This window comes from Puma concolor, chromosome E1 (assembly GCF_028749965.1).
Source record: "Puma concolor isolate L17-30 chromosome E1, mPumCon1.1.hap2, whole genome shotgun sequence".
In the NCBI taxonomy this organism is placed as follows: domain Eukaryota; kingdom Metazoa; phylum Chordata; class Mammalia; order Carnivora; family Felidae; genus Puma; species Puma concolor.
The window spans coordinates 21,538,400-21,553,826 of NC_141680.1; the positions used below are offsets into that span (position 1 = coordinate 21,538,400).

Below are 15,427 nucleotides of genomic sequence, written 5' to 3' on the forward strand. Positions count from 1 at the left end.
CCGATGTGTCACCGAAAGCTACTTCTGAGTGCTCTCTAACTCCGAGGCAGGAGCATGTCCCCTCCTGTCCTCCTCCTGGGGTCCTCCCTTGAGGCCTTTCTGGGTAGAGGAGGACCAGGCTGAGGGCACGGGGTGCCAATTGCTGAGGCCTAGGAGGAAGTGGGGAGGCCCCCAACCAGCCAGAACCAGAGTAGTCACGGCTCCCCAGTGGACCTTTAGGGTTAGGCTGGCCCCTGGCAGTCTCGGGTCCCTGGACAGGGTGGGGCTGGGGGGCCTTGAGCTTTCCCAGTGACTCCCATGCCGCGGAGGGCTGGAGGCTGGGAGGGATGGGAGCAGAGAGATAGCAGCCAGGAGGCTGTGCCAAGAATGTGGGGGAGATCTGATGAGGACGGGGCTGCGGTGGGGGGAGGTGACAGAGGCTGAGCACTTACTGTAAATTAGGCACTGCTGACTGCTTTACTGGCATGGTCCCACTTAATGCAAATGACAAGTCCCTGAGGTGCCTGTGACTCGACAGGTGCTCAGGGAGGTAACCCACCTGCCCTCAGGCACTAAGCTGGGAAGCAGGGACCTGAGTGCCGATCCCCGGCCCCTTCCACGCTGCCTTCCCCTCAACAGACACTGGTTTCTATTCAACAGAGGCTGCAGGGGCCCGGGAGAACCTAAGCAGAGATTTTTCGCCCGGGAGATGGGTAGAGACATGGCATCTGGGGCAGAAACGGGGGTCTCCTGGGGGGAAGGGGCTGGGATCACTGGGCCTGGGATTTGCTGACTCCAGGGGGGTGGTGGCTGCCTCAAGGGCCTGGCATTCTCAGGGCGAAGTCTCAACCGGGAAAAGCCAGAGATACCTGTACCAGGCAGCTGAGGCCAGAGCCCGGGAGCAGACTGAGTTTGGGAAGGAGAGCACACAGCCATAAGAGGTGGGGCCTCGCTGGCCGCTCGAGGGAAGAGAGGCAGAGTAGGACGGCGGTCAGGGGGGCTCTGCTTCCGGCTCTGCCATTCATCACCTGGGTGACCTTGACCTTTTAGGCCTCAACTGCCTCAAATACAAAATGGAGAGAACAGACCTTTCTCCAGGGTAACCGCACAGCTGAAGGACAAGGTACGCTTACGGCCTGCAGCATGGAGCCTGACACGTACTTGGCACGCACTAGGAGGTGGTTACGTGGGTAACAACCTCGCGGGGCCCTGAGCTCCGCGTCCCCTTCTGAAGGAGTAAGGCGCCAGTGACGTCCTCACTTGCACCTTGACACCCTGAGAGTAAGGGAGCGGAGCCTCCCTGCTTCCCCCAAGGCACACGATGAGAACTGTAAGGCTCCAGCCCTGGAGAAGCTAGACTGGGCCAGGTATTGGCTACATCCATGGCTTGCTATCAGGCTCTGGATGGGTGTCAGAGAGAGCCCCGGGCTCCGTGGGAGCGCCCTTGGACAACCTGAGTTAAGGCGTGTCTCCCCCGCCCAGGCCCTGACATCTGGTCTCATGCAGCCCCACAAAAGCAGAGAATAGAGCAACCTAGAGCACACAGGCTGCTCTTACCACGTTCTCGTCGTGGCTCCCTTCGTCCTCTTCTTTACCGAGCAAGTCTAAGAGCTTCTCTTTGATCAGCTGCAAGAAAATCAGGACAGGGTTGGTCAGGTAGAGCGACGAGCTCTGGGAGCCCCTGCCCAATCTTTTGGCTGAAGCGAGGTTTTGGTGCAGGAGGTAGGTCCTGGAGGAGGTCACAGGAGGCCCCTTCTGGCACGGGGACCGTTTTCTCTTGTGGAAGGAGCGTGTGGATGAGCAGCCTGGGAGCCCCTTTCTGAGGCTGGGCCTGGGGGAGGAGATTACCAATCACTTTCCAGGCCTGAGAGCCCCACTGTTCGTAAGACCAGGGCCCCCCCCGAGTTCATAACATTCGATTCCTAGCAACGAGGGGCAGTTATTAAACATGTTACTTGGCAGGATGCAATTTCCGTAACTTTATAACAACTCTTCCCCAAAATTAATAAGCAAAGCAGAATGAGATCTGGCCGTGGGTGACTTGGGTTTGGGGAACAAGGTCACCATGCCGGGAGGGGGAATGTGGCACTCCAGAGGACCCTGGTACTCGGGGTCCTCCAGCTCCCCACTATGGTCCCCAGGGGCCTTTGGCCAAGGATGGCCCTCTCTGGGAGGCAGGACACTGCTGTGCCGGCTCTTCTTGCTGGAGCAAAACTCTGGTGGCCCTGGGGACACTGAGGAACCCCCTTAGGAATTCTGGAGACACTGCAGCCAGCCCAGCTCTGGAGGACGCAGGGGAGACGGGGTGGGAAGGGAAGGCTGAGGAGCAAAGGAATTCTCAGAGCCAGAAGCCACTGTCTATTGTTTGAGATGCTTTCAGAGGCTCTGTTCCAGCTGCCTTTTGAGGGGACATCTCTGGCTGTGAACAGCCAGAAATGGCCTGTGTGCCTTTGTTCCTGCTTCCTCAGAATTGATGAAGTCGTCAGGAAATGCCGCTTCTCTAAGCCTGCCTGCATCAGGATAGGCACTACTCAGGTGACGGGCCACCCAGAGGGCCCATGTGTGCATGCGTGTGTGTGTGTGTGTGTGTGTGTGTGTGTGTGTGTCTGCTGGGTGAACGTAGTATATATGTGTGTGTGTGTATTTACGAGTGGTACCAGGGTGTGTGAGTGGTGTGTGTGTGTGGGGGGGGTATGTGTGTGCATGTGCTGTGAGTGTGTGGGTGCAGACACACATACGTATGAAGCCACCACAGCTGGTCTTGCGTGGGAGGGGCTCAGAGCTGGCCTCAGTTCTGGCTCTTCTCCTTCTCGATGCTTCCTCTCCCTTCCTGCAAGTGTGGACAGCCCACGAATCTCCCAGCTGCCTGGGGATAGGACTGTGGCTTCTGTCTCTCTTGGACCCACCCCCTCCTCCCTGCCTAGGACTTGGTGATAGACAGTATTTGCGGACAGGGAGGAGAAAGCGGGTTCTGGGTGGAAAGAGGCCACCCTCTCCCCCATGCATCAGGGTAGGATGAGAGTATCAGCATACGGTCATTTCCCCACGAACAACCCCAGTCTTACCTCGTAAATATAATCAAAGAGCTCTAGTATTGTAAGGATACTAGCACCAATAAACAGTCCCATCTGACCACCAATATCACCTGGAGAGAGAGAAAAGGTCAAAGATTTGGCTTTACTCATGGCCCTTCTAGGAAGGAGTGAACAAAGAACTCAGAAACCAGACCTCCCTCCACGGGGAGCCTGGGCCTTAGGTAGGTCAGGCCCTGGACAGCTCCCTCCCTCATTGCACAGCACCCAGTGTGGATGGGAATTAACCCAAATGCTTACTGGAGGGCCTACTGTAAGACCTCACAGGCTAATGGGCTTATTCAATTACCTTCAGAACCACACTCAAAGCCTCGCTTTGTCTCTGGGCTGGGAATAGAGACAAGAAGTGTGTGGTCTTGGCCTGGGGACAGGACAATGGAGCCCAAGACTCGTGTGTCAGGTGCCTTGGGCGTGGGTCTCGGAAACAATGGCACAAGAGACCTTCCTACCCTCCCAATCATGAAGAGGCCCACAGGGCCAACTCAAGGCACCTCTCAGCTTTGGGATAAGGTCATAGGAAGCATTCCCCTAACTCCCCCACCTCAAAGTAAATGCTCAATTTGGTCTTTTCCTAGAGTAGATGTTCTTGCTGGGGGGTATATAGGCCCCATTGACCAAAGTGTTTCTTGACTGGTCTTCAGGTCCCCCCCCGCCCAGTGTAGATACCTGGACATGCCCCCAGTCTATAAAATCAGAATCTCTGATTCTGGGGTCTGGAAGTCAGGATTCTTAAATTCCCAGGGGATTCTCTAACCCACCAGGGTCTGAGAACAACTCTCCTGTGGGAGTTGTGGACAGTTGGAGACCCTTTGGAAATGAATGCAAAACATTACATAGGTGTACCTGGGCATTTGTACCGGGAGAGTCCCTATTTGAGAAGCTATTATCAGATCCCCAAGGGTCCCCCCAAAAGTCCAAATGCTTGGCTCTGGAAGTCAGCGTGGTCAAATAGAGGGCTCAGAGTATCTGCGTTTGGAGAGTGGCCACCAGCCTGCTGTGTGGTTTTGATAACCCCTGACCTTCTCAGTAGCTTTGCCTTCAAAGGACATTTGGTGGTGGAGGGGAGTGGAGGAGAGAACTGTGAGGTTCTTGCCAGCTGGAGCCTCTGAGACCGTTAGCTGCTGGGCTGGGCGGGGAGAGCGCTGGGAAAGGGGGTGCACCGGGCTGACCTCGTGGTCTGAGAACTTTCTGTTGGCCACATCTGCCCTCTCTGATTACAATCCCTGATTATGGCTGAGTGGGGTCGGACAACCACAGTCCCAGGTGAGCAGGCAGAGAGGGCAGGAAGGGGGCTCTTCCTGGGTGGGCTTGGAGCTGGGCTCCAACGGTTCGCCTCACTCCTCTCCCCCCTGCCCTCTCTGATGCCCTTCGTGGGGACATTACTGGGGAGTGGGTTCTTACAGGTGTTCATGTCAGGTGTGAGGTGCGTGTTTGCATGTGTGTGCAGTGTGTGTGAGTGTGGGTTATGTGCCAGGGTCCTCTGCGTGTGCACATGCTTGTTTAGTAGAAGAAGCATGTCTGGCTGTCGATGGCTTCACGCAGGTGGCTATTTACGTCTAGGGTGGGGACCCTGAGTGTGTCTAAGTGTGTGTGAGTGCAGCTTTGTGGGGGTGGGCATAGTGTGTTTGAGTGTGCGGAACCTGTGTGAGCATGTGTGTGCGTACGGACAGGTGTGTGTGATGAGTCTGTGGGTCTGTGCCACCGTGCACCGGTGTGCGTGGCTCAGCATGGTGTGCGTGTGTGTGCGCTTTGGGGCGGGGTGTGCTGTGTGTGGATGAGTGCCTGTGTGGTGTGCGCTGGGGTGAGGGCGGGCTGTGCAGCGGTGAGGGAAGGGCCCAACGGGGACTGAGTGCTTGCGAGCGGCACGCACTCTTGTCACGGGAGGCACAGATGGCAGCATGATTTCTCAGCAGGCTATTCTGGGTGGGAACAAGATGCTGGGAACATCTCATCCTCATATCAGATGCAGAGATGAGCTATCCTTTCTGACAGATTCAGAGCTCAGGCCCTTCTCAGTGTGTGTGTGTGTGTGTGTGTGTGTGTGTGTGTGTGTGTAAGACAGAGAGAGAGAGTGAGAGCGAGCGAGAGAGAGAGAGAGAGCGAGCTGTGAGCCTATATGGGGGGATGGGGAGAGCCCTGTCTTGAGTTCTCTTTAGGAAATGAAAGGGAGGGATGCCTGGGTGGCTTGTTGGTTAAGCGTCAGACTGTTGATCTCGGCTCAGGTCGTGATCTCAGTTTGTGAGTTTGAGCCCCGCATCGGGCTCTGTGCTGATGGCGTGGAGCCTGCTTGGGATTCTGTCTCTCCTTCTCTCTGCCCCTCCCCCGCTTGTACGCACACTTTCTCTTTCTCTCTCAAAAAAAGAAAAAAAAAAAAGAAATGAGGTGACAGAGGCAGGGTGAGTGGGTCTACATGTCTGGAGCATGACCTCTACCTCCGGCCCAGGACATTAGAGTCTTGGCTTAGTCCCTTTTGGCCGCAACAGCGTCTGAGACCCAAATGACAGCCACCTTAACCCAACTGGGTCCCAGCTGTGGCTCAGTCCCCAGTCGCCTGGGAGAGGTGCAGAAATGCTCACATGGTGCCTGGAATCACCAGCGGGGGCCCTGGGTCTCTGGCATGGTGACTGTCCAGGTACCAGAAACTATTCTTTATGGACCTTCTGTGGGCTGAGGCTTTACCCCGGCTAACCATCACAATGAACTCATCAAGCAGCTTTATTAGACCCATTTCACAGATGAGGGGCCTGACGTCCAGTGAGTGAGGCCACTTGCCCACATTCTCGGAGCTGGTATGCAGTAGTCTTTGGCTCTGAACCTCTATACTTCCCTCTACACCTGCCACCCACCTTCCCCAGGATACCACTCTCTGTCCAACTCACAGGGACAACAGCGGCTAATTCTCCTTGTAGGGACAGCATCATGTCCTCTCTTGAGAGTGAGCTGGAGTTGGGAGAAGGACCCAAGGCACAGGTCTTTCAACTGACCACCCCCAGGGGTTTTGTGAGTTTGGCGGGGGGGCAGGGTTGAACGGAACTCCCTGCATCTGTTATTTGGCAGTGCGGCCAGGGGAGCTGATGTGAACTTGAGTGGGGGCGGCAGTCAGGTTTGTAGACATCTGGGGATGTGTGACCCTTCTTTTGTGTTTGACAAAGGACTCTCAATCCAGGGGAGACATCTGGCCCCAGTGCTGCCATGTTGCTTTCCAGTCCCACACTCACACTCACTGCCTGGGGACCACCCAAAGCTCAGCCTTCCCTCCATTGGACAGCGTTTTTCCCGCTGTGGCCCCGGGACTGTCACTCCAACCTGGGGGCAGAAGACCGCAGAGTCCAACGGGGCAGCCCTGGGAAGGCCCTGAGAGACCTTTCAGCTCACTTGCATCATTGTGTCAATGGGGAAGCTGAGGCTTAAATTGGGGCATGAGCTGAGCCTAAAACCTCCGCCACACCGGAGGCCTTCCCATCCTGGGACAGAGGGCGTAATTAGCACATTGAGAGTGCTGTCTGCCTGCCTACCCCCTGCCCACTCCCCCTCACTCCCCGCCATGACGTGTGGAAATTTGTGCAACAGACACCGACATACCGAGTAAGGCAGCAACTTCATATGCCTTCTTCTGTTCAATCGTCTCATAATTGAGGGCTTCAAAAAATATATCCAGAACGAGGATGTTCTCTCTGCAGAGGGAATATCCAGTACCATACACGGTGAGGACCATCGGGATCCACGCAGGCCATCCGACCCAGCTTTCCCATTGACAGAGGGAGGGGCTGAGGCCCAGGAAAATGACACCACCGGCCCAAAGTTAGAGCTGGTCAGCGACAGAGCTGACCTTGGAACCAAGAGCCCTGACCCCCAGCCCAGTGCTCTGGAGGCACATATCAGCTGTCCCTCTTTGGGACAGCTTTCCACGAGTCCTACCTGGCCTCCAGGTCTCTGGGCCCCCCACAGGGTCTTCCTGGCTCCCCACCTGCAGGTGAGTTCAGCACTCTCTTGACAAGCTCTTCACTCTCTTGCCTTGCTTGCCCCAGCTGACCTCCCGGGCGGCCTCTACCCACTCCCGAGAGCCCCCCGCCATGCTCCTACTTGGATTTATAACAAGGTTGTCCTAGTGGGACGCCCGTGCGCTCACACTGCCAAATCAGCTGCCAGGCTCAGGGAGGAACAAATCTATATCTGGCCGGGGGGTTCCCTTTTCCTCTTTTAGGCAGGTGTGTTAACAAGACGCATCTTGGCAGGAAAAGTCATCGCTGCTGGCAGAACGTCGGCTCAGCAGCAGGGCCTGGCACCTCCTTTTCTCCATCTCCTGCGACGCTGGTCACAGTGGCCTCGGTGCCCCTTGTTTGCAACCGGCTGAGCCAGAGCTGCCCCGGGATGGGCTCTGGTGGCCGTGTGGCAGGAGGGAGCGGCTGCTGAGAGAGAAGCAAATCCTCCTCTTCATGCAGGGCTCCCCGAGGCGCCGTTCAAAGTAAGTGTCACCATCGCTTGCCTGGGTGATGACAACTGCCTCCTACCAGGCCGCCTCCCTTTCTTCTGGCTTCCCTTCTGTCCTCCACACTGCCCCCTGAAGGATCTTTCTAAAACTGCTAGAAAACATCACAATTCAGGGATGCCTGGGTGACTCCTTTGGTTGAGCGGCTGACTCTTGGTTTTGGCTCAGGTCATGATCTCACGGGGTATGAGTTTGAGCCCCGAGTCAGGCTCTGTGCTGACAGTGAGGAGCCTGCTTGGGGCTCTCTCTCTCTCTCTCTCTCTCTCTCTCTCTCTCTCTCCCTCTCTCTCTGCCCCTCCCCTGCGTGTGCTCTCTCAAAATAAATAAATAAAACGTTAAAAATAATTACATTTCAGTTCCTCTGTCACCCAGGCTACATTTAAAAAAAATTTTTTTCAACGTTTATTTATTTTTGGGACAGAGAGAGACAGAGCATGAACGGGGGAGGGGCAGAGAGACAGGGAGACACAGAATCGGAAACAGGCTCCAGGCTCCGAGCCATCAGCCCAGAGCCCGACGCGGGGCTCGAACTCACGGACCGCGAGATCGTGACCTGGCTGAAGTCGGACGCTTAACCGACTGCGCCACCCAGGCGCCCCGAGGCTACATTTAAAATGCTCACTAGCCACATGCGGTTAGTGGCTCCCTTGTTGGTCCTCGGAGATACACAATCTGTGCTTCTGCAGTCATGGTAGAAAGTTCTGTTGCAGAGCAGTGGTCTAAAATACACGGTTGAGGCTGTCACCTACTTGAAGCTCATCAGAGGCCCCCTCCTCTTTTTGGATAAAATCCACTCCCTGTCCCCCAGGGAGACGAGGCCCTCTTGCTCTGACGCATCCACCTGTCCCAGCTCCCTCTGGCCATTCTCTTGTCTGCCCTGTGCCTGGGACACCTCTGCTCCCAAGACTTCCATTCATTTATTCTGTTAAAAGACATTTTTTTGAATGCCAGCTCTGTGCCAGACCCTCCACAGCAGCGAACACAAGGACAGGCTGCAGCCTTCAGGGGGCTTTCCGTCTAGTGGGGCACACACACACGAGAACATGGAAATGACACCCTTAGGTGAATGCCACAAAGGAAAACACCAGAGTGCTTGGACAGAGATTGAAAAGGAGGAGAACTAATTTAGCTGTGTGAGATGACCTTGAAATGGAGACCTGCACAATGAGGAACCAGGTGGGTAAAGTGCGAGAGGAAAAGCATTCTGGGTGGAGGGAATGAAATGTGCAAGCCTGCCTGGGAAACTCCTACACATCCACTTAAACAAGATCGCTGAAGCTGGGGCACGTGACTGGCTCAGTACATTAAGCTTCCAACTCCTTTGTTTAAATTTTTTTTTATGTTTTTATTTTATTTTTGAGAGAGAGAGAGAGAGAGAGAGAGGCAGAGAGAGAGGGAGACACAGAATCTGAAGCAGGCTCCAGGCTCTGAGCTGTCAGCACAGAGTGGAACTCATGGGCCACGAGATCATGACCTGAGCTGAAGTTGGACACTTAACCAACTGAGCCACCCAGGCGCCCCCAAGCTTCTGACTCTTGACTTCCTCTCAGGTCATGATCTCACAGTGGGGGAATTCAAACCCCACATCAGATTCCATGACTCTGACAGCACGGAACCTGCTTGATATTCTGTCTCTCCCTCTCTCTCTCTCTCTCTCTCTGCCCCTCCCCCGCTCGCTTTCTCTGTCTCTCTCCCTCAAAATAAAGAAATAAACTTAAAAAAAGTCTCTGAAGCTTTCCTTGAGGGCAACCCCATGTGAGGTGCAGTCAACCAGCCTCCCTTCCTGCCTGTATCAGCCTGTAAAGCATTCAGACGTTCGCTCCTCTCTCAAGACTGTTAAGCTCCTTAAAGGCTGGGGGAGGGGCTGCTTCTTAATCATCTTTGTCTTCACTTTCTGAGTCGTAAACACAGAGCTTGGCACACGGCCGAGGGTCAGTTCAGTTCTGCCAAACGGAGCTTCCCTCTGCCCTCCTCCTCGACTGCCCCCAGTTTCTCCTGGGTCCATCCCTTCTCCCTCTGCCTACCGGTGCCCACTGAGCTTACGAGATATATTTTTCTGATTTGTTGAATTTCTTCTCGAGGTACTTGGCTGACGTCTTGCTGGGGATCTTCACCATGGACAGCTCTTTGTTGTAGCGGGTCAGGTTGCAGGGGGTCCTGCAGAGACAGTAATTACTGTCCTTCTCCGCCAGCAGACCTGCGGGGGAGAGGGGGGGGCGGGGCTTAGTCAGCTGTGGGGGCGGGGCCGCCGGGTTCCAGCCGCTGGGGAGGTGGGGTTGCGGAAGCTGGGAGGAGGGGCCATCCCCGGGAAGTGAGGGGCGGGGCTGTGGAGATGAGGGGAGCTGGGCTTTGGCTATAGATTGGTGAGGGTGTGAACGCTCATGAAAAGTGCCCACTCTATGTGTCTCTCTTGGTCCTGTTCTCCTTCCACTTCCTTTATTGTTATGTTGTCCTTTAAAAATTGTTGAAAGGCACCACTTTTGGAGAATGGGTTCCACAGGAGTCCTGGCCCCTTCAGCTTCCCAGAGCCTTCTCTGCTCCTAGACTCAGTGTTCTCATCCACAAAGTGGGCCTCCCGTCACGGGCAAACATGAGAGAACATTTAATCTAAAACCCAGGGCTCAGTGGTATTCCCTCTGAGGCTCCTTCCTAGCCAGAGCCTGCCTCCGGTGCCTGCTGGGGTAGGGTGCAGGCAAAGATTCTCAGTTCCGGTCCCTAGAAGCAACCTCCCGCATCTTTTCTGCTCCTGTCTTCCACTTAGGAAGGGGTGGCTAAAGATATCGCTTCCTTCCCTCCGTCTCTCTGATCATGGCAGTGTTACCCACGGGATTCCATACTCCAAGGAGAGATGTCTTTGTACACATCTTTCACTCTTCTCTAAGGCCGGCGCCTCCCCCCCACGATCAGTCCTTCTGGAAGCATCTGGACACAGGAGTCCAGAGCTGTCCTAGCTTAGCTCCAGCAAGTGCAGCTGCTGAACGAACTTGAGTCCCTATGATTTAAACATGCTCTCTGCTCGTCTTGATCATAGACCACTTCCCAGGTGCAGAGAGAGGCAGGCAGGTGGAGTGAGTCTAGATTTGGGGTTGTGGCTCGTTTGTCGGATCTCCTGCACCTGCAGTTTTCCAGTGGGGGATTCCAGCAGTTATTCCAACCCACGAGCACCCAGCCAGAGGAGGAGGAGGGGGAAATGCACAGCAGCTGCCCCTTCCCCCCTCCCCTACCTCCTTCGGTGCCCACCCGGATGTCTACTGTTCATTCATCCTCTCTCCATCTCTGTCCCTTCCTCTGTGCTCCCCAGTGCTCTCCATTCCCCTGAAACCCACCCCTTCTCTACCGCACCTCTCTACTTCCTCTCACTCCCCCAGTGCCTTGCCAGCCCTCATCCGCCTGCATCAGTTTCCTCCCCTCCCTCGCTCCTGCCTCCTCTCCACCTTCCTCTCCAGCTCCTACAGTGCCGAAGCCCCAGCCAGCCTCTCCTCCCCACCTCTGGTGCCCCTTCCGCCCTATCTCTCCCACACCCAGAACACCTCTGAGGTCTCAAGCTCAGCTCCCACTCCCTTTGTCCCCCAGTACTGACCTAGGGCAGGCTCTGCGCACTCCTTGTGCTGCTCAGGAGTACAGAAAGGGGCATCCCCTGCAAAGAAGAGACACAAGGAGACGTACTCAGGCAGCAACCCCTCCCTCCTGGGCTGGGAAAAGGGAATGCATCCTGCAACCGGGGAGGAGCAGCAGTCCCCCGGCAGTCAGAAGGGAATCACCCATAAGAGCTGGGGGCAAGTGGGGGCGCAGTGTTACCCAGAGCCAGGGAATTAGGTCTGCTCTGCTCTGGGAGCTTGGGCAGGTGAATATAGGGTCTGCCTAGCTAACTTCTCCCAGATTGCTGCGCTGGCCCAACTAGCTCAGGTGGGTGACAGGTGAGAAAGCCTTGGTGGCTGAAAGTAGAGACTGGCAGAAAGCACCTCTACCTCCAGGCACACATCTTCGCCTTTAACTCACACGGTACCTCCGGAAATAGGAAATACTGTGTCTGTTTCACCCCTGAGAGTCTTGAGGTTAAAGTATCCTGCCTTCCCAGGACATCAGAGCTAGCAGTGATCGAGATGGGTTTTGAATACACTGGTCTGACCAGTCTGACCCCGAGGCCAGGGCCACACCTCTGCTGTCTGTGAACAAGCCCCACTTTGTAAGTTTCTTGCCCTTAATTCGGTAACAGAGATGCCAGTAAGAATGTCATGGGTAGAACGGTTAAAACCTCTACTGCTTGCTTTTGGCTCAGGTTCCATGGGGGAACCTTACTGGCTGGTGATCCAGTCTGAGCATCAGGCAGGTAACATTCACCAGTGCTGTATCCTTCTCTATGGTGTCTCAGTAGAAATCCAGATGCCCCCCCCCCCGCAAAACCCGGCCCAGCCTTTTTTTTTCCCGGGTGCTAAAATTAAACCTACCACAATGTCCTTTCCTTACTATTTCCCTAAACACCCTTTTCAAGAGCTGAGAGCTGGTATGCTTCCTTCTTTCCAACAATAACAATGTAACTGGTGTTTCTCTTTTTGCTCTGTCTTCTGGGAAGCTCAGAGGCAATTTTAAAGATCAACAATTATACAATTGGATTTCTAGAAAAAATTACTGATTACTGATGAAATAGAGTTTAGCTATAAGCTAAATCTGAGCATTGGTTATAAAAGAAAACAATTGGTAATGAATTAAATGTCTGATATAAGGATTTAGTTAAATAAACTTAAATAAAGTATGATATGGCTATGAAATGGTAGCCATTGAATAGGATAGCAAAGCTCCCAACACATAGTAGATCATCAGTCAATACTACTTTTGGTTCCTCTCCGCATGTGCTAATAAAATGACCACTGACTTTTGCACTTTTATATTTTAGCCTAATTTTATCCTCCTAACAACTAATGATTGTATTTTAGAGATAATGAAGGTAAGAACAGAGAGATTTAGTAACTTGGGCCAGGTCACACAGCAGAAAAGTGGAGGAATCTGAATTAGAAGCCAAGGTCCCTTCCTCCCAGCTTGTCATCCTTCCTTCTCTGCTGCGAAACCAAACTCTTCATGCTTGAATTAGCCCTCACGCCATGCCCCCTCCCCTGCACCCCCACCCCACCCCTCGTGCTCCTGCCTCTGATTAGCCGACTACCTCTAATAAGATGGCTACATGCATTGTTAGTCCGACACCAGAAATATCAGCACATGAGCATCTATTTGCCAGCTGAGGGACTTTTGCCTCATCTGAAAGAGTGCTAGACATTTGGATGCGAGAAGGAAACCATCTGGATGAAAGCAACAGACACCTGGATGTTTGAACAGGTGCCACACCAGGATTCAAGAATTGCAAGGGCTCCAATACCTGGACACTGAACCCTAGGAGGTAAGAGCAGCAAACAATTAACAAGCACGTTGAGCACCGGCAGGAGCATTCTTTAAACATCTGGACACTTCTGGACACCAGGATGCTGCCCTGGTTGCTAGACTGGTTGTTTCCATCTGCCGTCCACGTGTTTGGGACCAAGTACTAGCCTTTCCCAGAACAGCATCTCTGTGGGTCCTCGTGGAGTGGGTACAGTGGTTCCCGCTAGGGTGAGAAGGGCACAGAAGGTCTCAGGCTGTCCCTTGGCACTGACCTGGCATGTGCACCATACGACAGTTGCAATTCTCCACGATGTAGCGCGTCTCACAGTCGATCCGACAGGCGGTGATGCTGTAAACAGGAAAGAAGTCGAGTCCCATCTCTGAGGATCGGCACTCACCCCAAGGTGGGGGCAGGTATGTGAGCTGCAAGACAGGAAGGTGGGGGCAGCAGTCAGCCCTGGAGGTTCAGCATCGACAGCCTTAATAGCGCATTCACTTACTTATTCAATCAACAAACGATTATTGACCATCTGCTACAGGACAATCTAGCTCCATTGACCTCATAGGCTTTCCACATCTGCCTCCAATACTCATTTTCCTGTCTCGTATACCCTTCTCATAAAGGCCAGTCTCGAAGTCTCTTACATTTGCCATGTGTCTTTCTACCTCCATACTTTGTCATCTCCAAACTCTTGGAATGACCCAACTAAATTCTACCTTCTTGGCTGGGAACATTGGGACCCCGGACCTAGACTTGGGGGCCAGAACCTTCAGAGGGTCCAGGAAGAAATGGCATAATCAATGTTATTTATGATCTGTGGCCCAGACTAGAGCACTCCTCCTGTGTCATGCTATGGATGAACTCCTTTGGGGAAAATGTCCTTATTCTCAGAGGTCCAATGTCCATAGAATGCTGTCATGCCTATGGTATATGCCTGTTGGGACTGGGGAAGGTGAAGGGCGAGGGAAATGAATGGCTGTGAGCACTTATGTGTGAAGCCCCGAACTAAATCCTTTATATTTATCTTTTTTATTTAATTGGAGAAAAAAAATGCAACAAAATGCAAGTTTTTAGAGCACAGTTCAACAAATTCTAAAAAATGTATACACTTGACTGGGGCGCCTGGGTGGCTCAGTTGGTTGAGTGTCTGACTTTGGCTCAGGTCATGATCTCACGGTCTGTGAGTTCAAGCCCCGTGTCAGGCTCTATGCTGACAGCTCAGAGCCTGGAGCCTGCTTTGGATTCTGTGTGTGTGTCTCTCTCTGCCCCTCCCCTGCTCTCTCTCTCTCAAGTAAATAAACATTAAAATAAAAAAAAAAAATGTATACACTTGTGAACCTACCACTTAAATCAAGACCTAAGACATTTAAAAAAAAGTTTACTTATTTATTTTGAGAGAGAGTGTGTGCACACGTGTGAGCAGGGGAGGGGCAGAGAGAGAAAATTCTAAGCAGGTCCTGCACTATCAGTATAGAGCTGGACGTGGGGTTTGATGCCAACCATGAGATCATGACCTGAGCCAAAATCAAGAGTCAGTTGCTCAACCTACTGAGCCACCCAGGCACTGTAAGACCCAAGACATTGAAAATCACTCCACAGAATTCCTTCCTCTCCCTTTCCAACCCACCCCCACCCATCCACCCAGCCAATCTCTGTTACGGATTCTACCACCCTAGGTTGGCTTTGGCTGTTCTCAACCTTCATGTAAATGAGAACCTACAGAGTATTCTTTTGTGTCCGGCTTCTTTGGCTCAACATAATGTTTTTGAGATTTATCCACACGGTTGTGTGCCTTAGTTCATTTTTTTTTTTTTTTTTTTTTAAATCGCTGAATGGTTTCCCAGTGTATAAGTATACCACAATCTGTATCCATTCACCTGATGACGGGCCCTTGGATTGTTTCCAGTTTTTGGTAATTATGAAAAAGTCCCTGTTAACATTTATGGACAAGTCAGTTCAGTTTTTGGACACATACTTTCATTTCTCTTAGGGAACCGGCTAGGAGAGTAGCTGGTTTGTTAAATAGGTCTCGGGGTAACTTTTTATATGAAACGGTGAAACTGTTATCCACAGTGCTAGTACGGTCTTTCATTACCACCAGGAGCGTATGAGAGTTCCAGTTATGCTGTACCCTTGCCAAATCTTGATTTTGTCCACATTTCTAATTTTAGACATTCATGTAGGGGTATAGTTATATCTCATTGTTGTTTCTATTTGTGGCTTTCTGCTGATTGATGATCTTGAGTGCAATTTTATGTGCTAATTGGCCATTCATATATTATCTTTTGTGACATGTCTTTTCAAGTCTTTTGCCCATTAAAACAACTTGCTTACTTTTTACTTTTATTATTAAGCTGTAAGAGTTCTCCATATGTTCTGGATACAAGTCCCCTGTCAGATAGCAGGTACTGAGAATATTTTCTCTCTACCTCCCATAGTTTGGGGCTGACTTTTCATTTTTTTAATGGTGTATATTTTTCCTACTTTTAAAAA

The 15,427-nt window shown here is 52.6% G+C and overlaps 1 protein-coding gene across 2 annotated transcripts in view; it reads right to left on the reverse strand.

Moving 5' to 3' along the window:
- ASIC2 (acid sensing ion channel subunit 2) overlaps positions 1–15,427 on the reverse strand; it is a 1,013,600-nt gene that overhangs the window by 1,231 nt on the left and 996,942 nt on the right. For both annotated transcript variants that reach the window (XM_086686618.1, XM_086686616.1), the window contains exons 4-9: positions 13,206–13,356; positions 11,141–11,197; positions 9,604–9,757; positions 6,654–6,745; positions 3,045–3,124; positions 1,537–1,605 (exon numbers count right to left, since the gene is read on the reverse strand). In XM_086686618.1, the coding sequence (XP_086542744.1) occupies positions 1,537–1,605; positions 3,045–3,124; positions 6,654–6,745; positions 9,604–9,757; positions 11,141–11,197; positions 13,206–13,356 (603 nt within the window). The remainder of the gene's footprint in view (positions 1–1,536; positions 1,606–3,044; positions 3,125–6,653; positions 6,746–9,603; positions 9,758–11,140; positions 11,198–13,205; positions 13,357–15,427) is intronic.